This window comes from Pteropus medius, unplaced genomic scaffold (assembly GCF_902729225.1).
Source record: "Pteropus medius unplaced genomic scaffold, Ma_sr-lr_union100, whole genome shotgun sequence".
Classification (NCBI taxonomy): domain Eukaryota; kingdom Metazoa; phylum Chordata; class Mammalia; order Chiroptera; family Pteropodidae; genus Pteropus; species Pteropus medius.
This window is the reverse complement of record NW_024349800.1, coordinates 54,697,017-54,722,386: the sequence shown is the minus strand read 5'-3', so window position 1 is coordinate 54,722,386 and position 25,370 is coordinate 54,697,017. Positions and strand designations below refer to the sequence as shown.

Sequence of the window (25,370 nt, the reverse complement as noted above, 5' to 3'; positions counted from 1 at the left end):
TTCCACTCAGATAATACATATTCATTTCAAATGTACATGTATCTGCATTTTCACAGCACCAAACTGTGAATTCCTAAGATATGTTGGCACCTACTCATGGGCTCCCTATACTAACTAGACTCTTGAAGAAAATGAGTATTATCTAAGATGGGATTCCAACCAACTGGTTAAATTTAAGGCATGGTTAGTTGTAGCCAGTTACTAATAGTCACACTCTTGGAAAATCACCTCTAAATAACCTTCCCCCAGTCCTTGCATGTGAGCTCTTCTTTACAGCACAATTGCTCTGTGCTCAAATGAGTTTGGGAAATAATACTGCTCAATGTTGTGTCCTTTCAACGGTGTTGAGAAATAACAATATATGTTGCATATAATATATGTGTTTATTATTCATTTCTTCCCCTTAAAGTTTATATTTTAGATTTTTGACTGTTTCTGGGTTTACATCTGTAAGTTATATTTGCTTTTAAGGCATATATATTAATGTACTCTCATCATTATTTTATCGAAATTTAGATAATTTTGTTTCAGTCCCTCTCCCACAACATTCTTGATCAAAGCCTTTCCGTTTAACCGGAAGTTACATTTTTAACCTTAAGAGCATGAGAATAAATTATAGGAAGAGTCACAACATTGTGTTCTTTGACAAGAAACTGTTGCATTGTCAACCTAATTCAGTGTAATTTAAGGAAATATGTTAAAAGACAAAATCGGTACAATAAGTCACCAAAAAGAAGCATGACAATAATAAATAGATATTAAGTTTTTTATTACACTAAAGACAATACAAACCAAAAAGAGAATTGAGTAGTACACAATTTAAAGGACTGTTTTCTTCTAAAAGTTATAAGCTTTAAAGCTGAAAAAAATTATACGCATCAAATATATAAGTGAAAAGAAGTTGTTAGGCTTATCACTAACATTTAAAAAGACGACATTAGGTTTTCTTGTTATATTTTATTATGAAATATATTTATTATTTATAAATATATAATTTTGTTGATTGGATCCTAAAGTAAAACAATAAAGTAAATTTAGGATTTATAACACTCTTAATTCACAACTAAAGTTTTTAGTCGTTTGTTCCTTTCTAACATCAGAATGAATGAAAAATGGCATGTAATGTTCACTTGATCTTTGTTAACTAGTTTTAGTTATATGTTTTATAATCCCCTGATCACAACTTCAATAATTAGCAAAAATGAGCAAAAAATGAAAAGTATTAAAGAAACAGTTCTAAATTCTATTCACCTCAATTTAATTAAAGGAACTTTTAATTAAATTCCTTAATTAAAAGTGTAAATACTTTGTACAATTTACACTCTCAGTATTAAAACTGGTTTATACTATAAATACTATCAAGAGAAAATAGATCAAATGTTCCCACTTAAGTGTGGTTATCTTACTAATATAAACATTTAAAAATTAAATGGCTCAATTAGTAAATAAAAGAATATTGAACTTTCATTCTATTGACTACCAACCATTTCACAGTCATAGCTTAGAGACACTAAAGTTTGCTTTTACTAAGGATCTGGACATTTATTTCCTTAGAAAAAATGACACTGATTCTCCAGAAGATCCTCAAACTACTTATCCAGTAATATTCAAGCATTTGTAATGGCAAATTATTATCAGGAACATTGGAGTATGCAAAAGTATTAAATATATTAAGTTCTCCATATTTGTGGGTGAAAATTTTGAGCAATTTAACGATGTATTTGTCCATATTCATTTGCTTGCAACTTCTCCAAAATGTCATCGAGTGGCTAGTTGTTAAGGCCAACACCATTTGTTTTTAGACATTAGAAAACATAGATACACTTTCAAACACTTTAGTACAAGATAAAAAAAATAATTGTTTTAGTGTAAATAAAGAAAAAGAGTGAAATTGTTTTCTCATCAAAAGTCTAATATAATCTAAAACTCAGAAATTCTGTTCTTTAGAGAGCTTGATATAAAGCATTGGTCTTCGAACATTTTTTACTCATATGTCCTCTAAAATAATTTTGATAAATAAGTGATGTCTTGAGCATATTTAAATTATATGAAAATTGTCTTAAGTTTTAGTTATAATATATGCAATTTCTGCTATTATAAATATTGAGTCTCTAAAATAAAATTTAAATCAGTCTTTCAAATATATTCCATGTAATATTAACACTATACTGAATTGATACCTAGTACTATTCTTCTAAAATAAAATATTTAAAATAAAGGAATTTGTATTTCTTTGAATTTATATTTCCTTCCCACCTTCTCCACAGAATTTTATTCTACTTTGAAACTTGGAAATCTTTTCTTGATCACTCTCTTATACTTCTCTGATGCAAACTTAAACAACAAGCACACACACATTTATATTGAAATTACCTTTAAATTAATTTTCTTTGACCATAAGGCCTTAATTTTTTTAATCACCTGGATTGAGTTATCATTACAACTATTATGAGCACATAAATGGATCCATATAACAAATATATTACAAATTTTGACATAAAATCATTAAAAATAAAAGGTAAAATTTAATTGAACAGGTATCGCTTAATGGAATGGATTGAGGGAGCAGTGTCACGAAGCCTTGATTTTTAAAAAATGTTGAATCGTTTCTTTGTTTTGGCTCTCTGCAGATTTTACTTTTCTAAGAAATTCACCTTGGTAAGATTCAGGTTACCTGAGAGGCATGCCTTTCCTGTGATACTGAAGTGAGAGATGGGACAAGAGAAAGCCAACTGATCCCAAGTAGCATTTCAGGCAGATCGACGTAAGGAAGTGAAGAATTTGGAAACTGGTCCCTTTAAAACTGTCCCCACCCTACACACACACAGACACACACACACACACACACACACACACACACACACACACACACACACACACACACACACACACACCATACCTCTTGAAAGCCTACTTACTCCTAGAGTATCCCTATCACAATTTGAATACCACTCCCCTAAGATCCCTAGGAAGAGTGTTAATTTGAGCTAAGAAAAAAAGACTTCTCCTGAATTACTCCTTTGGCTAAAGAACTGGTTTTGAAAGTTTCTGAGATGGCACCACATTACATTTTGAAATCTGCTTTTGCACCCCTGGGCTAGCCAAAGTGTACAACTACGCGCCGTCTCAGCTTTCACACCCCATTAATCAGGTGACTCATTCTGTGCATGTATAGACTCTAAACTAAGAAAGCCATAGTAAGGAATCACAGCATAATAGCTCCATCTGTTAAGATGGAAAAGGACAAGAAAAATAAACGTGCAGCTTTTATATGCAAATAGTGAATGGGGTGAAACAGCCTATTAAAGCATTTAAAAAGAACTCTAAATCCAAAAAATAAAAGCTGTACAGTATTACTATGGTTCATCTTAAAACTTAAAGAACATAGGGCCTTATCCTGTGGAATATCCTAAAATGATTGTTTCAACTGCAGTACCTAGGTTGGCTTCAGGCAGAAGCAGGAAACCTTCCAGAAAGGATATTTTTGGTGTTCAGCCTCTGCAGATACGAGCTGACTTTATCCTGGAATGCCAGCGTGGCTTTGCATCCACAAGCATCTTCTGTGGAGATGAGTCTTCGTGCTTCTTCAATGACTGATGACAACGAGAGTATACAAAAAGTTATAGCTAATTAGAAATCATAGCAAATCGGGAAATCTGTGATCCTATAGTTCCATTTTTAAGACAACTAGATGCATTTTCTGGAAGGTAGAAGGGTATAAGAGCACACAGAAAGAGGAGAAAATAGTTTGGAATGTTAATGTCACAGAAAAAATTGATTTAGGAGATGCTGAAGGCAAGTTTACAATCATCAGAGCTGGGTGATAGTTACATAAGAGCTCATTATATTGTTCTCTATACTTTTGTGATTGTCTAAAATCTTCCATGATAAAAAGTTTCAAAAGGATGATATAGCAGGAAACCAAGAATGCAGAAGTAAGACAATCTTCTTGTGATATAGTGTCCTCATTAAAAAGTGAAAATGAGAAAAACCTTTACTTGTGTGGCCAAAATACATCAAGGATTAAAACTAGATCATTCCTGATTTCCTATATAAAATAGTATTCTCTTGAATTGTTTCAGTTGAGAGTTACAGTTCTTACCCATAAATAATTTGGAACTAAAAATTAAGGTTTGTATTGACATTTAAGCAAAGAACCTGGGAGAATGACAATGCTAACTCCTATTTTTTTCTGTAATTCAGTGAGGCAGCTATTCCTACGTAGTATCATAGGCCCTAAAGATGCCTAATAGAAATAAGAGTGACATCACATCTGAGGACAGGGAGTGGTCCTTTGCTCCTACATTTTCTCCCATATTCCACAAAGATATGATATAGGGCTGGGGGACCACATTCACTCGATTAAATATAATCTATCTTCCTGTCTAAATCCTATTGAACCACTTAGGGACGGCCAGCTCAAATCCCATCTCGATCCGTAAATTAGTCAGTAAACGAGAAAGTTTCTACTGAATACCAAGTATATGCCCCTCACCCCCATACAGAATATAAAATTGGCCCTTTTGATACTTTCCCAGTGTGTGGCCTGGTAGACAGTAAGCTCTGTGAGGGCAGGGGCTCGGTGGGATATTCTAATTGAAACATCCCACAGAAATTTGGACAACTGGGTTGTAGCACAATGGAAAGTTAAGAGATGGATCCACTCCTGATAGCATCAAAAAGAATAAAACATTTAGGAATAAATTTAACAAAAGAAGTTCAAGACCTGTGTGCTGCAAACTACAAAACATCGATTTGTCTCCAGTTCCTGCCTCGGAATCTAGCAGAGTACTAGATAGGAAACAGTAGCTCCATGAATACTTGAAGAACAAATAAATAAGTGAATGGCTAAACAAACATGGTTAGGGCCTAAATCGTTATAAATCATACTGGAATTCCACCCCCCACCCCTCCACTTCCAGGAGTAGGAAAAAAAATGCCCGAGAGCGATTTTTCTTTCTAACTAAAGAGAGGATGGAACCAGATCATGGAGAGAAGAATCGCATGGCTCATTCTGATGACAGCTGGGACCCACTGGAGGATTCCAGCCAAGAGAAAGACTCAGAACTGTGCTTCAGGCTTGGCGAGAGGAAAGCGTACTCCTAGATCGTCCTACTAAACGAATTAAGATTAAAGGGACAGTCTTCACCTGAGCATGTCCTCCTGTCTTGATTCAAGGTGAAGCCGGTGTAACAGTCACAGTGGTAGGATGCAGGCCCATCACTCACACAAATGTGCTGGCAACCGTGAGAGCCCAGGGCACACTGGTCGCGAACTGACCAGGAGCGGTGCAGGGAAGAAAACAGTCACACATTACAACGAGAAACTAAACACAGGCTTCTGGTTTGGTCCCAAAAAGTGTTGAGAACAAATTCTTCACTCATCAGCAACAAATCTCCCATGTTTCAGACGAAGCCTATTTTTCTCCCCCACATCTCACATCCCTTTAGCCTCGCCTTTTATTAAATATACCCCTTTTCTTTTTATTTCTTGCTGACATCTGGGGGTGCCTTCTCGGTTTTCCTATCCATAGCAGTGGGGCTGCCCTCACTGAGTCTTGATTCTATTCCAGAACTCGCCTTCAGCCTTTCCTGATAACCATCAACGACTCCAACATCTCCAGCTCTACATGGATCTTCTTCGCCGCCACCAAAATTATGATTGGGGACCTAGTTGCCCATGGAGCTAAATTCGATGATGCACAAAAAGGACTCTGATGACCAAAAACTTGCCCTTGGTAGTTTACAAAGTGGGGCAGAAAACACTGGCCTTCACACACACACACACACACACACACACACACGTGCATGTGCGCACGTGTGCGCGATAGAAAAATGGTAATGATGATGATGATGTATATGATTGGATAGTGAAGTATGATCTCTCCATGAAGGGTCTTTCCAACTTTAACACTGATATTCCCTTTCATCGTTAAAACAACTCAGATCGTTCCAGCAAAATGCCTAATACAAATTTTCATCCTTCCCCTCAACCCAGCTTAGCAGCCAGGCCAGCTCTGGAGATGACACTGAACATGACTCCACTCCTGGCGCCTTCCTGGGCCTCCGCGTTTCATTTAGGAGCCTTCCTACTACCCAGCAAGGAGAAAGCAGGCCATTAGAAGGGATCCAACCGTGTTATGTACCCCAACTTTACATTGCTATCCATTATTACTCCAAAATACATAAATACTAACTCTCCACCATAGTCTTTCTTTTAATGTTGCCCTTTGCTTTGCACCATGAGACGGTATGGCTTAGTGTTTAAGAGCATTTATAACCATCGAAGCAAGTGCCTGAGTTCAAAAGCTGGCTCTGCTTGCTATTCATTCGCCAAGTCACCGTGGGCAAGTTACTTAATCTGTCTGAGACTCAGTTTCCTCATAAAGTTGCTGTGAGCACTGAACGTGTCTGTGTCTAAAATGCTAGAACCATGCGTGCACACAGTAGGCACTGAAGAATTTTGGCTACTGGCATCTAAGGCTATTCCTGGAGCCATCCACCCTGATTGAAAATTTTCTTTGCTGTTTCGTGGGTTCCTTTAAAAATAAAATGTTCCATTTTATTCCATAATATCTGTTTAAATGGAAATTCATGTTTTTTCCTTTTCCCAGGACTTCGATGTTCCTGGCAGCTTAAAATACCAAGTGGGACACTTGTAACAGTTTGAGAAGTGTAACCACGAGTCCTCTCTATGTCGCCTGAGGTAGCCTTACCCCCCTGAATAAGCCAAAGCAAGCCACTCCCCTCACCTGCGCCCTGTCTCCACTCCAGGATCTAAACCTCCACCATCCTCTAAGGCTCCCCTCCAGTCCCACCGGCTGTGTGTCGCCTTCCCGACTCCACAGTCCTTAAGTTACTGTCAGTCCCTCTCCCTGGCTATTCAGTCTCTGCTTTCTTAAGGCGTTGGTTCTTTTTGCATCCAACCTGTAAGGTGCTCAGAGGCAGAAACTCATGCTTCTTTATGCCCCCACGATGCTAGTTAGCACAGTCCCAGCACAGTCCTAGGAACTAAACGGGTGCTCAGTACTCTTTCACTGATGTCATTTTTTTAAAAAGAGAAAATTTGTGATATGTTATTTCCCTTCGTCTCTTTTGAAAAGGTTGCCTAATCTTTCTCCTCAAGGGAGAGGAAAATATACATAAAATCTAAAAAATATCGAATGTGTCAAAGCTAAACACCACCTGGAAGGCTAGGAATTTCTCTTAGGAGTGTTTTTATATTATAAATGCTGCCAGTGAGTTTAAATCAAGTTAATGAGAATGAGCATTCTGGCAGAGGCTCGTTAGCCAAGTCATAAGGCTCAGATTCACCGAAGATTGATCATCTAGAAACTGTCAGGGAACAACTTACTTCAAACTTACTGGAAGATCTGTGTGGGTCTAATTCAGTTATTTACAAAGTCTCCTTTACTAACACAATCTAGCTTTAAAATTAACGCTACAGAAAAGTTCCAAGCCAAATTTAAATTGGAAAAAGAAGTGTAATTTCAGCCTATCACAACAACAAATAGTTACTGTCCAATGGATTTCTTCTAAAGTTTCCCATTTGCTTTACAAGCCCCCAGTGTCCAGAACTATAAAATTTTCCTGGATAAGGATTCTACATTCGATTAGTTCTTCTCATATTCCCCCATTCCCTACCTATTTTCCAGTAATTTTCCAAAGTGATCTATGTTTTCAGAATCTAGTGATCTCATTGCCCTCTGGGCAATATGTCCCTTAGTCTATAAGCACAGTAAAATGTCTGAAGCCCGATTCTTTAAATTCCCTTGAAGAATCTCTCTAAATCGCAACTTGGTTTCACTGCAACAGAAGGAGCCAAGTATGAAAGAATTGGTCAAGTGGGCCTTACCTGAGCAAGTTTTGTTATCTTCATTCAGAGTGTAGCCCTCATAGCATTCACAGTGATGGGACCCAGCTCTGTCATTCACACAAACGTGCTGACAACCATGTGTGCCAGAAACACATTGATTCTGAGCTGCCAGACAGAAGTCCAGGGAAAAAGTGGAAAAGTCTTTTATTACCCATATATAGAAATCTTATTTGCAGCTAAAAATATGTAAAAATAAAATCTATTAAGAATCTATGAAAGCCATCCGTACTATTTACTCTTACTGGTTAACTGAGTGAAACAAAATCCTACACACACAATACATTTTCTTCTACTTCCCCCACCTCCTTTCCAAAATCATCTAATATCAAGTTTTTTATAATCTAAGTATCTCATAAATACTGTCTACAGCATTCCTTTTAGATTTGTTTGTATTTATGCTGAATCAGAGGGATACCAACAGTTGTGTGATTAATTATACTAGATTCAAAAAGACACAGAATTAGAGTTTGAAGAAATTATAGTTCAATCCTCTCCTGTTATAAATGAGGAAACTGAATCCAAAAGAGACCAGCTTACCCAGAGCAGCATCAGAACTCAGGACCCAAACTGTCACTCGATGCACTTTTCTCTGCACTGACATATTATTTTAACTATTTTCTATTTTCAAACTTTTCTTTTTGAAATAGTTTCGGGCATATGAAAAAGTTGCAAAAATAGTACAAAAAAGTCTTGTTCTTCATCCAGTTTCCCCAAATGTTAACGTCTTATATATCCATAGCATAAACAATCAAAACTAGGAATTAATACTAATATAATCCTATTAACTAATCTAAAGATTAGTTCATTACTAATCTACTAATCTAACTAATCATTCGAATTTTGCCAGTGATGCGACACCAATGTTTCTTTTCTGGTCTGGGATCCAAACGAGGATCACGCATTATAATAAGTTGTCACATTTCTTTAGTCTCTTCCAATCTATAACATTTCCTCAGCCTTTCTTTGGCACTTTTGAAAAGCACTGGAAAATTACTTTGTAGGATGTCCCTCGGTCTGGGGTGGTCTGATGTTTCCTTGTGATTCTGAAGTTTTATTAAGAATACCACAGAAGCACTGAAGTGGCGGTCCATTTTGTCAGGGGATGCATGATGTCACTATGTGTCATTGCTTTGATGTTAAATTTGATCACTTAATTAAAGTGCTGTCTGCCAGCTGACGCCACTATGAAGTTACTGTTTTCCCTCTGCAGGTAATAAATATCCTATGGGGTGTTATTTGACTTTAACTTATTAAATTGTCTTCCCTGTTGGGCTGGGTACAGAGAAGAGATTGAACTACACGCTCACACATGTGGGCCGTGATACACACATGCTACCCTTTCTAACTTTTCTAACAAGACTCGGAAATGGAAACAGCCAAAGGTGGCAAGAGAGGAAACCAGATCAAGTTCCATCAGTGTGACCTACCCCTCCAACACTGGCCAGGGAGATAGGTAGACAGAGAGGTAGCAATAGTAAAGCCTCCTCCCCGACTTACCTGAACACGTTTTCCTGTCTTCATTCAAGGTGTAACCTTCATAGCATTCACAATGATAAGAGCCAGTTCTGTCCTTCACACATTTATGTTCACATCCATGAGTGTTAAGAGCACATTTATCAATTGCTATCAAAAATGACCAAGACAAATGTGAACACATGAAAACGTGGTAAGTAAATAATTATGGACCATATTACACACGCACACTCACACACACACTGCTTGTGGAACGAGACAGCTTGGCCCAAGAGAGCTACTGAGCTGGAAGGTGCAAGCCGACTTTGTGGTCTTGGCTCTCACTAAGAGACCCTGTGACATGGGAAAGTCTTCTCCTATCTTTGGGTCTCAGTTTCACTATCTATAAAATGAGAATTAAATGATCTCCAAGTTTTCTTCCTCTCAAAAACTTTTATCTAGGATTTTTTTTTTTAATGGGCCTAATTCCCATTCTTCATTGACCATATGTAAGTATTCATATACCAGATGAGTGAGGACCTCCCTAAATTTTCTTCTAGATTCCATGAGCATCTATGGTCACAGAGGGGAAACGGTAGCTTGAATTTAGTTAAATAAAATCAAGAAAAAAATTCCAAATCCTCAAAAGGACAAAGAATTTTGGCCCCCTTCCTTATTAACCCTTTTCCCTATGAATCCTCTTCTCTAAAACTGGTCATAAATACTGTGATAGGCTCATTGATGTATTACCTCACTTTTCTTCTCATGTTCTTTTTTGAGAAAAATTGTGATAAACAACAGTAAACCAGCCAAAAGGCAGTTAGGACAAAAGCTTAAGTCCAGTCCAAAACCTGGAGACAGGTCCCCAAACGAGTTCTAGTCAGCCGGTAAGCGGGCCTCACCTGAGCAAGTCTTCTTATCGGCGTTCAAGGAATATCCTTGGCTGCACTCACAGTGGTGCTTGCCATCCCCGTCACTAACACACACATGCTGGCACTGGTGTGTGCCAAGCATGCACGGGTCCACAGCTGTGCAAAGGAAGTTGACAGTAGTCAGTGTCGACACGTAAGAAACATTTCAGGCACTTTCTCCCATGTCAAAAAGACATCGCTCTCCAGTTTCTTTCCCATTCTACCTTTAGTTCGCTATAACCACTGGCTATTTGTTCCTGCCTCTGGCTTATAAGAAATACCCTTCTTCAACTAGTAACGCTACTAATTTCAAATCACAGATCTTGTTATCGACTTTCTCAAAGGAGAACGAGGATTTTTAATTTGGAGTGGAAGCCAGACACACATGGGTCGGGCAGCTTGATATCTATTCAGCTTATCTACTTGTCCATGAAAAAGACTTTTGCTTCCCCAAAGCAAGAAATGGGGAGAATGATAATGTATTTCTCATAGTACTATAAGCTAGTTGTCTCATGACAGCCAGAATCTGGTTTCCAAGGGTTCTATAGTTTGTGTCTGAACAGAATTTACACACAGGCATTTTTCTAGGCCTGAAACTCGCTCACGCTTCGGCAATGATGCATATTTGAACATGCAAATGATAGACAGCACCATGCAAGGAACCGCCTACCTTCTGCATATGTAGCACATGTACACATATGCAACTTCAGGGCCTCAAATATCAGTAAGGGGAATAAACTCATACGCTATATGCAAATAGGTAAAAAGAAAAGAAAGAACAAAATAATTGAGATTACATGAGCTAAACTGTATCTCCATTTTTTCCTTTCTGGAGCCATTTATATCGCGTTGAATTTTTTTCCTAGTGCGATATTTTGAAAAAAGAATCAGTGAATTTAGTCATTTCTGTGAAACTGAGGAGGCCTGTTGGAGGAGGCTGGCACTCCTGTGGCAGGTAACCTGGCCTCCACTGCTTTGGCAACAAGACAAGGCTAATATTTTCCCAAGAAGAGCCTTTTCAGCCGATGGACCACAACAAGCTGCTCCTCAGTCTTTTTTTCCATAGCGAGGACATCCCCCCGCCCCCAGAACAAGCAGGTCTTTTGTACCAGAAGGAAAAGACTGCCACTCACCACTTGTTACTTTATGGCCTTCAAGCTCAATCCCAGGTGCTAGCTATGAGACCCAACTTTGCCACAGACCAGCGTGTCTATGGAAAATCTCTCACTCACAAGCGTGGGGGGATTTTCCTGGGAGAAAGAAAGCCATTTTCTCCTGGGAAACCAAGTGGATGCCACCAAAGCCAGCGACAGCTATGAAAGCCCAGTGTCCTAGGACAGGAAAGACAAGGGGATCCCAGCCAGGTCTGGCTCAGATGAGGCCAAACTTTGCTCCAGACCCAGACTTCATCTCCCATTTCCTGATAAACTGGCGATTGCTGAATTTCCCATTAATTTAGATATAAAAGCTCCTTGAAATTTACAGTCACAATTTTAGGTTCATTTGTTTGTCTCATCCTTACCCCAGGCTGTTGCTTGATGGTAGAGAGGGACTAACTTTACCTTTGTGTCATCAGCAGTCAATAAATGCATGTCGAATAAATAAATGTGGGATAGATTATATAGAAAAAGGTAGCTATGTTTTAAACTAAAACTAAACTAGAAATTTGTCCATATCTGCATGGAAAATTCCATTGAGGGCTTCAAAATAGTATCTACAGATCATAGAAAATAAAGCAAGAAGAAAGAAGATGATGATGATAGATAGAATAAACAAATAAGTTTTAAAATAAAAATAAAGTATGAATCCCACAAATTCATCATTCTGACCGGTGACTAATAATAAGCTCCGGCCTTGAATGGATTGATAGTCATAGATTTGGCTAATCCATGCTAAAAATTCCAATTTCAAACTATATCCTAAAGGAAGAATGGAGTAGTAGGGCAGTAGTAGGGCTGAAATCTTGGTCTCGCTCGCCGATTCCTAATCTTGTCCCTCCATAAAGAATAAATAGAGGAAGAGCTGAACCTGAAAGCTAGGTATTCACTACATGTGCACTCTGACTGCCAGTTACACTGGAACTCAGGCCAGCTGATTCTTGTGTGGACAGATGCAGGGTCCTGTCTTCTGCAGGAAAACAAGCAGAGTTCTGTGAAGTCTTGAGATGGTAAAGCTAAAGAAAATATCTGGAAAAAATGTAGTGGTGGGCAGAGGGGAGCAGAGAGGCGTCTTGAGTTCTTCTTTATTTTTATTTTTTTCTGAGCCCATCGGGGAACAGCAGGATCATTTATCCTGGATATTTCCAGACTTTCACATTTCTAATGCAAACACGGAGAGTTTATGAGCAAACTAAGTTATATATAAGGCAGCTCTATATTCCTAAACCAACAAAGTGTGCTTAAGTTGGTTAAAAAAAAAAAAAAAATCCAGACAAAAGCATTGCTACATTTCAGTTTTTCCGTAAAATTTCCACAAAAAAAAAAAAAAAAGAATTCTCTTTTTCTTTGGATTCATAATGTCTAACTCTAACATCTTTTCTAGTTGAAGGCAAAGACTTACCGCAAAAGGTTTCCTGGAACCTAGAGGAAAGTTTCTCAATGACCCCGTAGGTCTCCACGTAGAACACGTGCTCGTCCAGGGGTTTGCTGGCAATCATCTTGAGGGACTCCTTATCCGCCCGGTCCACACCCACGGCGTAGAGCTCAATACCAGACGCCCGGGCCCGAGCTGCCACCTCATTCACCTGGTCCTGGGGCCGTCCATCTGTCACGATGATGGCCACCTTAGGGATGTTGGAGCTGGACCCGCGAGCTCCGGCCTCCACTGTGAACACCTCCTCCATCGCTGTTTGGATGGCCAGGCCAGACATGGTGCCTGTGGACAAGGGTGTGATTCGCCCCACGGCCTTTTTCAGAGACTGCTTCTCCGAGTGGGTCTGGAGATGGAACTCGATCTTCACGGTGCTGGCATAGTTCACCACTGCCACCCGCGTGCCCGCCGCGCCAATGTCCAAAGTGTCGATTATCCGAGAGACAAAGGTTTTCACTTTGGTGAACTCCAAGGGCCGTACGCTGCGCGAACTGTCGATGATAAACACCAAGTCCAAGGGCCTGCTCTTGCAAACACCTGCAAGGAAGGGTGTGGGGAACAGAGGCGACTAAGCAAAGATCTGACCATACTCAGAAATGGGGCAATTCCTCACACCCAGAGAACTCTGGGATTGGAGGCCAAGAAAGGCAGCGTCCCCTACCTCCAAACGCCCCACTGCCTGCTGACATCTCAAGACTGTCACCCTTTGGGTGTCGGAAGCACCTAGGCCTTCAGAATCCCCTAGTGAGAATTCACATAGAGCGTGAAATATTTGCCAATACCTCAGCAACAGGCCGACTGAGCCTGGAAATTTCACTCAGAACTTCATCCCTCTGCTTCAAGTTCTGTTCCCAAGATTCCTCGTGACTCCCATGAATGAATGGATTCCAGACCTTTCTTGGGCATCTTGGCCCTCTTAGTCAAGGGGACAAAATGTCCCTAAGCAGTGTGAAAGGTGAACTCCCAGGGCAGCCCCTTGCCCACTTCCGTGAGGGGCGGACACTCTCCAGAGTAGCTTTACATCTCCCTCCCATCTGGTCATTCACTCGTGTTTAGTGAACTCTGGGCCCAGCTCCCCTGAGCCAAGTTGAAAATAGAAAGAAAGATGGCAACCTAATCTGATCCATGTTTATTGCACTTCCGATTTTGTGACTATGCCTTGTCTTAAGAAACAGAAATTGCAACTTGGTATCTGTCCTACTGCCCCATCGAACTCTTAGTCACCTCTTTCATTTTTCCATTCACCAAAATTTTTTGCAGGCCTCCCATGTATTAAGTAAGCCCTGGGGCTACAAAGGCAAATAAGCCAGATTCCTTGCCGTCAATGAACTTAGATCTTTCCTACACAAAAGTACCTGGCACATTACAGTAACAGTAATTTTTTTTTTAATCTATTCTTTCTTATCTTTTTGCCTCCAATCTTGTTCTGCTCGCTCTCTCTCTCTCTCTCCCTCTCTCAATAAAAATAAGCCCTAAATAAAAATAAGATCCCTGAGCATGAGGCACTAATCAAAGTTCTTTCCTTTCCTGACAGAGGCTAGAAGTTGATATTACTCTAAGGCAGTTCACTTAGTGAGTAGGGCAAAAAGGTGGATGCAGAACAAATTCCCACACTAAGCAGTTTATAGCCAATAAAAAAAAAACCCTACCTAGGACAAGAATTACCTCTTTTAAAAACTGAAAGTTATCCTTTTGTTTTTATCTTGCTTCTTGGAGGTTCAATTAAGAAAATAAATAATATCCTACTTTCAATAGCACCTTAGAGGTCACAGGGTGCCAGCACAACAACCCCGTGAAGTCAGAGGTGCACAGATTTTTCTATTCATTCTACAGTTGAGAAACTTGAGTCTCAGGGAGACGTAAGAGCTAGAAAGGGGTAGAACATGGATTGGTCCAGCTTTCCTGGCTCCCAGCCTAGGGGGCTTTTCATTACATGCTTACCTCTCTCTAAGGCAACATTTTCCACCCCAAAAATCAACATTATCTCATGTGCCTAGTAAACATCCTGCTTATTGACTTTCAGCCAGCACCCTGAAATATGCTGCATGTCATGTATTTAGTTAAGCCAAAAGGAATTAAGTCTTAAAAAAAAAAAAAAAAACTCCTGAATTTCACTTCACTTCTTCATTACCATGGATCAAGAGCAAGGAAAATTACATGATGACATGAACTCCATATCCGACAATGCTTTCATCAACACTAAAATGTGTCCTTATTAATATCAAGGTTATGTTCTTATAAGTAAACGTGCCTGATTCCTTCCTTCTCCACTTGGTTTTCCTACGGAATCCTCTATGCAAAGTTACAGGGGGTGCAGTGGGCAGAATAACACCTCCTCCCAAAGATGTCCATATCCTAAACTCCAGAACCTGTAAGTATGTTACTTTACAGGGCAAAAGAGACTTCGCAGGTGAGATTAAGTCAAAGATTTTAAGATGAGGAGGTTATCCTGGATTATTAGCGTGGGTCCAATGTAATTACAAGGGTCACTAGGAATGGAAGAGGGAGGCAGAAGAGATGTGAGAAGGACTCAATCTGCCTTCGGTGGCTTTGAAAATAGAGGGAAAAGGCCACAAGCTAAGGATAAGGGCAGCCTCAACAAACTGAAAAAGGCAGGGAAACAGATTCTCCCCTATATCCCTCCAAAAAGAACGCAGCCCGGCTGACATCTCGATTTTAGTCTGGTGAGACTAGTGTCAGCCTTCTGACCTGCAGAACTCTTAGATAATAAATGTGTTGTTTTTAAGCCATTAATTTCATGATAATTTACTAGAGCAGCAAGAGGAAACTAATAATATAGGGGCTTGGCTCAGATGGTGGGAAATTCTGTGAACATCTGGTTACTTCCTGATTTGGACCCCCCTGGAAATTATTGGTTGCCCTATCATTAATTGCTTTTGAATCTCACCCCCCTTTACTAGACAGTAGCACTTTGATTCTCGGAAACCAAGACAATGAGAATCTGGATTTCCTAAAATGTTTCCATATTCACAATATTGCCAATTCTAATAGTTATGCTAGAAATAAAAGCTCATAGCAAAGTTTAGCAACTTTTCTGATTGAAAAGGGAGAGAATTTGGAAAAGGGTGGAATGTGATGTTTATTATGGGATTATCATTCAAGATGAGTTTGGATTCCAGGTAATAAAGGACCAGGCTGCTTAGGGGGAACAATAGCTGCCCCATGCAAAATCCTTCCTCCTTCTCCCAGTCCCATCCCCCAGGGAGCTGAGTCAGGACCCGAGGTTAAGATTTACTTCTAGAATAAAGGCTTTCCCTCTATTCCCAGTCTGGAGCAACCAGCTAGCTACCAGCAGATTTTAACCCTTGTGAACCCTGCCACCTTCTGGCTCAGCTACAATGCTGTCACCATTTCAAACCTACCCCACTGGGGGCTGGTGCAGGAAAGAATCCGTGTGCTCCTTCTCAACATTATCCAGAAAGATGCAGGAGAGGGAAAGACAACACGTATCAACCCGAGGCATGCAGCATCACTGGCCAGATGAGACTGAACACCCAGAAAATAGTTGAGTGCAGCCTCTCTCTAGCAAGACTGAAACTGGAGTTTTGGTAATGATGTTTAAATCTTACATAAACCATATTAGAGCCTGGGAGGTTGTAGCAGTGGAAAGACCCTTGCCTGGGATTTGAGCCCTGAGTTTTATTCCGGCTCTGATACTGATTGGCCAGATTCCTTCATTTCGACAAGCCTCCCTGTCCCATATGTGCTTTTGGGGGTTATGAGGTGATCTTCCATCTCCTCTGCCCTAAGAGCTTTGCTCTGCCACAGGAACCAACTGCTGACCCAAAAGGGAAATGGAATTGTTCGCCAAAGACCCAAAGTGTCTTGAACGTCTGAGGACCTAAGAGAGTACTGGTTGCGGTTGGGGTCCAGTCTGTTGAAGCACAGACGTGTGGTCAGCAACAAGAGAACAGACAGATCCCGCCATCCAGGGGCAATTCAGGTTTCATTTCTGGCCTCACACCCCATCCCAGAACTGGGAAGTCTGAATTCTGGCCCAGATCTGAGAGGGGACTGAGGCAGCCTGAGGGCTGGCAAGAGGGGGCGAAGGGTCAGGCACTGATCTGGGGCCATAGAGATGGAGCTATTTCCAGAGAACTAAAAGCAGAATCTCAGGGTTCAGCTGAACCAGAGACGGACTGGGACAGAGCTCGAAGGCACAGGTGTTCCCACAGCCGCCCTACCCTCCCTGCCCACATGGCAGGGGGCAGTTACTGGAGTTCGGGCTTGGGGAGACGCAAATCCTAGCCCTGACTAGGAGCGACCTAGGTCTCCTTTCCTTCTCTGGACCTCAGTTTCCCCCAAGGGATTCATCGGGGAGGGGATTCTGTCTCCTGCGCCACGGTGGCTCAGGCTGGGATGGAGAAAATGCATGGATGCCCGGATCCCCAGCCCACCTATGCCTCCCACCCTGCGCCCTGCCTGGTGTCCCTCCCCGGCGCGCCTCTCCCGCCCCGTCTGGGCAGTACCTGCGCTACGCGGCCCGCCTAGCTGGCCGCCCCCCGAATAGGGCGCGCCGGTGGGGGCTGCCGGAGCGGGGCGGTGCCCGGGGCTGCCCCCTGGGCCGCGGGTCCCCAGCCTCGGGAGGACGGGGCGGGCCGGAGTTCCGGGGACGGCGGGGGCGGCCAGGGGCGGCAGCAGCAGCAGCGGCCAGAGCAGCAGGCGCAGTCCCGGGAGGCGGCGCGGCATGGTGTCCGGCGTGGGTCGTCGCTCGCTCGCTCGCTCGCTGGCTGGGTCAGTCGCGGGCCTGAGCCCGCCGCCGCCGGGGCAGCGGATTTAAAGGTCCCGCGGCGGGGACCCGCCCCGCCCCGCCGGAACCCCGCCCAGGGCCACGAGGAGCCGGCCCCGCGCATTCCAGCGGCGCAAACGGAATGTCTGGGCCCAGCGGGCCAGCGGCGCGGTGCCCGGACCGCACCCGCCCTGCCCTGCGCCGCGGCCGGGCCTCGGCTGGGTGGGCTCGCCCGGCGCCTCCTGGCCCGGCTCCGCTTCTCTCCAATCCCCGGCGGGGCCCGTCCCGGGCCGCAGCCCTCCGCGGCCTCCACCCCCGCTCCGACCCCGGCCCGACCCCCCCCCCCCCCCCGCCGGGCGCCTTTGGCCCTTCCCCAGGGTCCTAGCGACGAGGCCCCGGCTCTGCCTTCCCGCTCTGGCCAGTTCTGCCCGCCTCGAGGTTTCACCCTGCTCCTCACACTGCATTCATTCACCCAGTCAAGTAACCCAAGTTTTGCTGTGTGTTCTCGGTTAAAAGAAAACAAATTTTAAAAACCACCTCAGATTCTAGCAGCATGAATAGCAATGCTTTCTTTCATCCCTGCTTCACACATCCGTAAACATTTGAACTTATATTACCGGGAATAAAAAGTCAAACATACATTTCCCAAAGAGCCCCCTGCTAGCTGGAAAGACAGCCTGTACCCACCCAGGCTTCAGAGGCTCTCTCCCTACATCCCATTTCCTCTCCGGAAGTGTGGTCAGGGCAGCACAGGGCTGGAGGCTGCCCAGGAGACCCTCCAGGAACTCGGTCTACTGGGACAGAAAGAAGAATCAATAGTGGACCAGCCTAAGGGAATGGTGACTTTAGGAAAGAGCGGCCGGCTCTGCCTGAGAACACCAGGAAGGCTTCTAAAAGCTGGTGATATGTGAGCTGGCTCATAAGACATGACAATGAGCGTGAATTTCAACAGACTCCATCTGGTCTTCCTGCTTCCAGACTTTTGCCTTTTGAAATCCACACTCCTCACGGTCACCTTAAAAGCACTTCTTAAGCCTTGCAACTTCACTTCCAGGAAAATCCAAACTGACCCCACTGGATGGTAGTTCCGGGAGCTGATGCCTGCTGTTCACTGTTGAAACCCAGTAAATTCTACCCAGCCACGTGCTGGTTCCCAATCAATGGTGGGACTGAGACCTCAGGAAATGGAAGATCACAGAACAGAGCAGATGATTAGCCCTGATGTGGCAGGACCGCAAACGGACAGGGCGGACTGTAGAAGAAATCGCCACTGGTTTTTACAGGTAGGACAGTGCCAAAGAAATGGCTCTGCTCTTCTCTCCATCGTCATTCTGGCAGCCAGACTTAAAGAATGGCTCCAATCCGGGACACGCTGGTCTAGTGACAAAGGAAAGAGAGAAGATGGCGGAACCAGATGACAGATCTTAACATTTTTGCAAGGAAGTGGCTTACATCAATTCCACTCATGTGCGATTAGCCAAAGCAAGTCACGCAGCCAAGTCTAATGTCAGTGGGTGGAGAATATAAGCCTTTTTACCAGAGGGATAGCAAATCAGTGGGAACCACAACACGATCTAGCACAATTCACTTCCACATCTTTTATAATGGGATGGCTTGGTACCCCCTGAGGTCTCCTCTCTCGATTCAACAAAAACCTATTTGTCTCTGCATCCAGTCGGCCTCTCACCAAGAGGCCCATCGCTTCGGCAGATCTAACCATTTTCTAACAGCTTCTCAGCTTCATAGGTAGAAAGCCTCGACAGCTGGGATTTTTGTTCTTGCCCCTGGCATCCTGTGAGCAGGGAGCCGCGCTCGCTCTCAGCTCAGGCAGAAGGGGAGCCTCACTGAAAGCCTCTTCCAGCAGGCGGTCACTCCCAGGAGCCAAGTCCGTCCTCCCTTCTGGTTGTGTACTACTGCCCAGGTCCAAAAGGCTCCCAAGACACATGCAAAGCGTGGTGTCAGGTTGGATTCCAAGAGATATTTTTTCCACATCCTGAACTTACTGATGCGTGACTAAAACACTCAGTCGTGCTATTTACAGAAAGTGCCAGGTTCAGTCCTGACTCTGTGAAAAAAAAAGGAACCCAGAGAAGGCCTGTCACACACCCGCCCTAGTGCGGAGTTTCTGCCGCTTGGCTGTGTATAAGAATCACCCAGGAGGCTTTTAAAAGGCAGATTCCTGGGCCCCTACCCCAGATATTGATTCAGATGGTTTAGGACACGGCCCAGGAATCTGCATTTTATCTCTGGTGGCAACTGCCACACTGAGGGAGTCTGCAATGTCTTGGTTCTAACTGTCTCACAGTAGGCCTGCATGTGTGTCCACTGCAAGGACAGGTGCAAGAAATGGCTGCCCAGCGTGGAAGGTGCTGGCGGGGCCACGTCCCTGTACAGAACGATCCTTGCCGAGGGGCTGGCTCTATGGTCATGAGACACCTTGGGCCAGGAAGTGACTACCCTCTCTCCTTCTCTCCTCATTTCTCAAGAGCAGTCACTAATCCACAGCCGTGCCACCCTGAACAAGCCTGATCCCGTCTGATCTCAGAAGTTAAGCAGGGTCGGGCCTGGTTAGTGCTTGGATGGGAGACCACCTAGGAAGACCAGGTGCTGTAGGCGTAAAAAATAATTTAAAAAAATAAGGGATTATAAACTGACAAGGTCTTTGCAATCTGTGAGGTCAACTAAGGGTTGCCTCGCCTAAAAAAAAAAAAGAGCCGTCACTAATGACTCGACCATCAAATCAAAGGCATCTCCTCAAAGTCCAGACAGCTTCCCTTTTGGCTGGCGCCCCATTTCGCCACCACCTTCAGATGGTGTATACACCACCTACCAGGCTGGTGTATAATCCTGATTCAGCACGTTGTCTATCTCCTTTGCCACTTCCTTTTCTGATTTCCACATTCCACAGATTCTGGAAATTCACAAGATTTTTTTTCTCGGTCAGCTTTTAAAAAGTTACAGTAAATTTTTTTGCTTACTTATGAAAGTAATATTACTGTAGAGAATTTAGAAAATGTTGATAAGCAAAAGTAAGAAAATAAAGATCATCCATAACACTATTACCCAAATCAAAGCTATGTGGCATTTTCTCTGCTTATGTATTTGCATATTTTTATTGAAAATGAGATCACACTATATATTACAGTCTTGTAACTTACTTTCCGTACGTAACATATAGTGAACAATTTTACTGGTTAGTTTTCTAATATATCATTTTGAATGGCTATACTGTATTTCACTGTATATTCCATTTACTTAACCAATTCTCCATTGTGGGACATTTAGTTTCTACCTTTTAAAATTGTAAACAGTGCTCCAATGAATCTCCTTTTGTGAATTGATGTGAATTATTATTCTTTCCTTAGAATAAACTGCTGGAAATGGAATGTCTGACTAACTAGGCCTTCTTTGGTCTTTCGTGTGCCATCTGTCAGGAAGTTCGTCAGTGTGGTTTCAGTGACCACATCTCTAGTGTTCATTCACAATTCTGTGTCTCTTGTCTAAATGCTGCTCCTGGGCAACAGTCGTATGTTAATAACTCAGCCTGTTGTACTCCCTATTCAAATGTCACAAAAGCACCTCAAGCTCAACCATGTCCAAGAATGAACCCAACGTCTTTCTCTTTAACAAACCCCCTCTCCTTCATTCCTCATTTCTGCCAGTGGTATCAGTATTTTCCCAGCCACACAGGCATGAAGTTTTGGTGTCTTCTTCCCTCTCTCGATCCCTTTATAAGTTACCAAATCTTCTACCCACATCTCCACCAGTTCAAATCTTGTTCAATTCTCAAGGCCTAGAGCAAATCACCACATTGTAGGAAGCCTATCCTTATCTTTCCAGACCTCATCCCCAAAAGAGAGGGAGGGGAAGACAGAAGAGATATTTGAAGAAATAATAGCTGAAAAAATTTCCAAAATTAACTAAACCTTTGGACAGACAGACCCAAGGTTGGTGAATCTCAAGGACAAGAAACAGAGGAGGGAAAAAAAAACATATGTTTAAATGTACATTGCACATTTTTGAAAAGGTGCAACTAAAGAACATCATCAACAAAGTGCTCAAAGCCAGTGATAGAGAAAAACTTTTAATCACTAGAAGGGAAAAAAAAGATGCTGTCAACGGAGAAATGAAGTTAAGGAAAACAGCGAATTTCTCAATAGAGACAATGTGCACAAGATAGCGGAGGCACATATTTAAAGTATTGCACGAAAAAACCCCGACAACTTAGAATTCTATACCCAGGAAAAAAATCTTTTGAAAATAAAGGTAAAATAAAAACCTTTTCAGACATACAAAAGCCAAAAGAATTCAGCAGCAACAGAACCACCCTGCCAAAAAAACATCAAAAGAGGTCCTCTGGCAGAAGAAAAACGAGAACAGATGGAAATGTGGCCCACGGAAGGAATGAAGAGCACCGGAAATGTAACTCAATGGTTACATAGGTAGGTTTTCTAAATTATTTTTCTCTTTAAAAGATAATTTAACTGTTTAACCAAAAATAAGAGTCTCAGAAGGTCAGAGCAAGGAGGAATCTGGTCGGCCGTCCATTGGCAATGAGTTGTTTACTACTGTCATTCAACTGGTAGGAGGGCCAGGAATATAAATTAGGTTTCCTCATGACTTGTCCAGATTTCAAGCTACCTGAGTGATGACAGACAGAAAGTGCCTAACAATCCAGAAGCAGTTACTTTCTCTGGTTTCTTCTCCCTCTTTAGCCCTTCCTCTAGTCATTCCTTGCTCACACACCTTGTGAAATTTGCACAGGGCTTTACAGTTGCCAACCTTTGAATGTCTGTTACCTCACTTGATCCGGAGAACAACTCCAAGACGTGTGTAGGTCAGGGGTTTGCATCTTCTTGATTTTACAAATACAAAAACTGAAGCTCAGACTCCAGTTAAATTTCCCAGGATGAAGGAATAATAGCTTGGTGAAGTTAGGAATTGAATGTCATTCAACCTTCTGACTCAAGAACTTCTGCTCATTCCACCGGCCCCACACGGCCTCTCTCATGTACCTGAATTCCATGTTATTTGGCAACATTCATCTTGCTCCTAAATTACTTTCTCATACTAAAATATGACTTTTGCAGAAAAACAAAGCAACCTCAGAAAAGCAAAGGTACAATTTTTTCTTTCAGACAATTCTTGGGCTTATTTATAACGCAGTCCTTCTCTGCAAGCAAAAGGAGTCTTATCATTTGCCTACAAGGAAGGCTGGTACAATTAGACCTAAAACAAACTAAGTTCCACGATGACTGCAAACAAATCAGTCACAGGCTGGAAAACAGATCGATTAGTACATCACCAAACAGAGGGAAGATGTACAGTTTATCAAAGGCAACTTCCTGGTTTCATATTGCAAGAAGCTTTAAATGTAGGTATGGTAGACCCTCCATTAGATGGTACCCAACTCATATTGAAAATAATCTATTAGCAGTGTAAAACTTGTGGAGACAAACTGTTTCATTCAGTAAACATTTACTACCCTCCCTCTCCCCAACAGCTTTGTTTGGATCACTGTGCTAAGACAGAAAAAGAGAAAGTGGCCTCACCTTGAAGTTGTTCACTAACAGGGACATAGTTACAATATAACATGAACTGTTATGGCGATTATGTCATAGGTCCTGGTGGGAGAGGAAAAGAAGCAGGGAAAGTCAACAAATCATTCTTCAAAGCGAATTCATTGAAAGCCCACTTGCCAAAAGATCAAAGGAGAGAATGGCCCTTTACAGAATCTACCAAAAACTTTAACATTTTTCAATATGTCATATATTTAGATGTATTCTTTTGAGTACTTACTACAAGTCTACCATTGTGCCAAGCCCTATACACAGTCTTCATCTTAGGAAGTTATTGTACAAATTAAAGGTCAGAGATTAAATAACTTGGCCACACTCACATGGTAAATCAGTGACGGAACTGGGATTTAACACCAACTCTGTCTGAATCCAACGTCTGGTGTATCAGACGCCCCTATACAACCCACCTTTATAGTATCTGCTGATTTTTTTGTTACGCGCTAGGCACGGTGCTAGGGTCTGCACGTAAATTATCTCATTTATTATTTATAAGTCCATGAGGTATCAGAGTCCTTCTCCAGATGAGAAAACAGCTTCGGAGAAGTCGAACTCTAAGTCCTGTCAGGACTCTGATCTGTTTGCAACCCCCAGCATCTTCCCATCCCACTAAGAATTAGGAGACAGTCACAATGACCTACGACGGCCAATTCAGTACCCCCGAGGCCGCCCCCCCCACTTCCCATTCCCCCTCTCCTCCACTCACTTTACTCCAGCTCTTCTCTGAACACATCGAGCATGCTCCAGCGGGCCCCTCTGCCTGGATGTTCTTCCTTCCTCATCCTTCAGGTCTTACATGTCACCTTCTAAGTGTGGCCTTTCCTGACATCCCTCCCACCCCAATCCTCATCCCGGTTTCCTTTTTTTCATAGCTCTATCACTAACTTACTAACTATATCATTTATTTTAAATTATGTCTCTCCCTGCTAAAATAAGACCAGGGATTTTCTTTTAATTCTTTCGCCCATCACGGCAGCCCCTACATCTGGAACAAAGTGCATGCTCAAAATATATTGGTTGAGTTTAACTTCCGTTTAAGGTTACACGGCGTGTGAACTGAGTATTGAACCTCACACATATGCCTCAAGGTCATGTCCATTATATCAAATGAGGAAATGGAGAACGCATGTTCCGGTGAACTCAATTTTGGGAACAGGGGCCGCATAGGATTCTTGAGTGTTTGACAAGCCTTGGAAAGACTTGGAACTTTATGGAGCTTTTGCAGTCTCACTCATAGTGTTGAAAGTGGAGAAAGTGAAGCAGGAAGGCCAAAACCAGAGTACAGAGTAGTATGGACAAAGGGAGAGACAGGTGAGAAGGCTCTACATAGAAGGAAACAGAATAAAAAGATGGTAACATGTTTTGAAAGCCAAGAGAATTATGATTAAGGCTATGTAGTTGACCATGTTGAATGATAAAGCCAAAACTGAAGTTAGAAAGGGTGACAGGACTCTGATTTAGGAGGGCTTCAGTATCTCAAGACTTTATTGTGGGAATTTCAGAGGGAGGGTCAAACTTGGGGGGTCAGAATGGGAAATTTATGAGCTACCCACGTAAAGTTGCTTCATATTTTAAAAAACAAGACTAAACATTTACACATTTATCTTTCGAAGTTATCTTTCCCTGAATTTTAGAATCAAATATACTAAGTAACCTACTAAAGATCTTCTTTAGAACTAGCAGAAGGGAGAAAAATAACTTAAGGCAATTTTGGTATATTTACCAGAATATTTAACTATTCTGTGACAACACATTTCCCTCTACTGGAAACACGACTCCTTAACTATCACGACTTCCCCCTTCCTTGGAAGAAATCACTGGGATTAACAAATGTGACTGTCCTCTATCAAGTCTAAGGCCTGTGTCCTCTGATAGAACATTAACCTGCTTCAAATGAAGTAGTGATTAGAGGTAGTGATAGCCCATCATTTCTGCCCTGGGGGAAAAACAATGCCTATTTGGGCCCACTGAGGTTGGCTGTAGGCAGTGGACAAACTCCTTTGCATCTACTCCTCCCTCAACACTAAAAGGAGCCCCCTGAAGGCAGGGCCCTGATATGTTCAAATGCTGATGTGATCCCACCACTGGCAAAGGGCTAATAACAGTTTGGTTAATATTTAAATACTGCGTATCTTCAACTGAGAACTACAGAATCAAACCAACAGTAACAGCTAAAAACCTTCCATTTCAGTTTTTATACAGAAACAAAGTGAGACC

General features: G+C 42.3%; 1 protein-coding gene and 1 pseudogene across 3 annotated transcripts; one reads left to right on the top strand and one right to left on the bottom strand.

Moving 5' to 3' along the window:
* Nucleotides 1–752: 752 nt before the first annotated feature.
* MATN3 (matrilin 3) lies at nucleotides 753–17,594 on the bottom strand. Of its 3 annotated transcripts, none has more exons than XM_039887787.1 (8): nucleotides 17,318–17,592; nucleotides 12,798–13,364; nucleotides 10,230–10,355; nucleotides 9,373–9,498; nucleotides 7,855–7,980; nucleotides 5,150–5,275; nucleotides 3,483–3,593; nucleotides 753–1,765 (listed from the first exon to the last, which is right to left on the bottom strand). In XM_039887787.1, the coding sequence occupies exons 1-8, from the start codon at nucleotides 17,535–17,537 to the stop codon at nucleotides 1,710–1,712; spliced, it is 1,458 nt and encodes a 485-aa protein (XP_039743721.1). In that variant the 5' UTR covers nucleotides 17,538–17,592; the 3' UTR covers nucleotides 753–1,709. The 3 variants fall into 3 exon arrangements, with proteins under 3 accessions (XP_039743721.1, XP_039743719.1, XP_039743720.1); XM_039887785.1 differs by lacking the exon at nucleotides 753–1,765 and adding an exon at nucleotides 2,381–2,749 and having other exon boundaries at nucleotides 17,318–17,594; XM_039887786.1 differs by lacking the exon at nucleotides 753–1,765 and adding an exon at nucleotides 2,381–2,742 and having other exon boundaries at nucleotides 17,318–17,593.
* A 2,480-nt stretch (nucleotides 17,595–20,074) lies between these two features.
* Nucleotides 20,075–20,193, top strand: LOC120622252 (uncharacterized; annotated as a pseudogene).
* Nucleotides 20,194–25,370: the final 5,177 nt, after the last annotated feature.

Bases quoted from the DNA above. Each gene is read 5' to 3' on its own strand.
- MATN3 (XM_039887785.1), bottom strand. From the start codon at position 17,537: ATGCCGCGCCGCCTCCCGGGACTGCGCCTGCTGCTCTGGCCGCTGCTG. The intron at 7,981-9,372 runs GTAAGTCGGGGA...TCTGTCTGGCAG, and splicing joins AGACAGGAAAACGTGTTCAG to CTCAGAATCAATGTGTTTCT. The intron at 3,594-5,149 runs GTGAAGACTGTC...CGTTGTCATCAG, and splicing joins AGACAGGAGGACATGCTCAG to TCATTGAAGAAGCACGAAGA.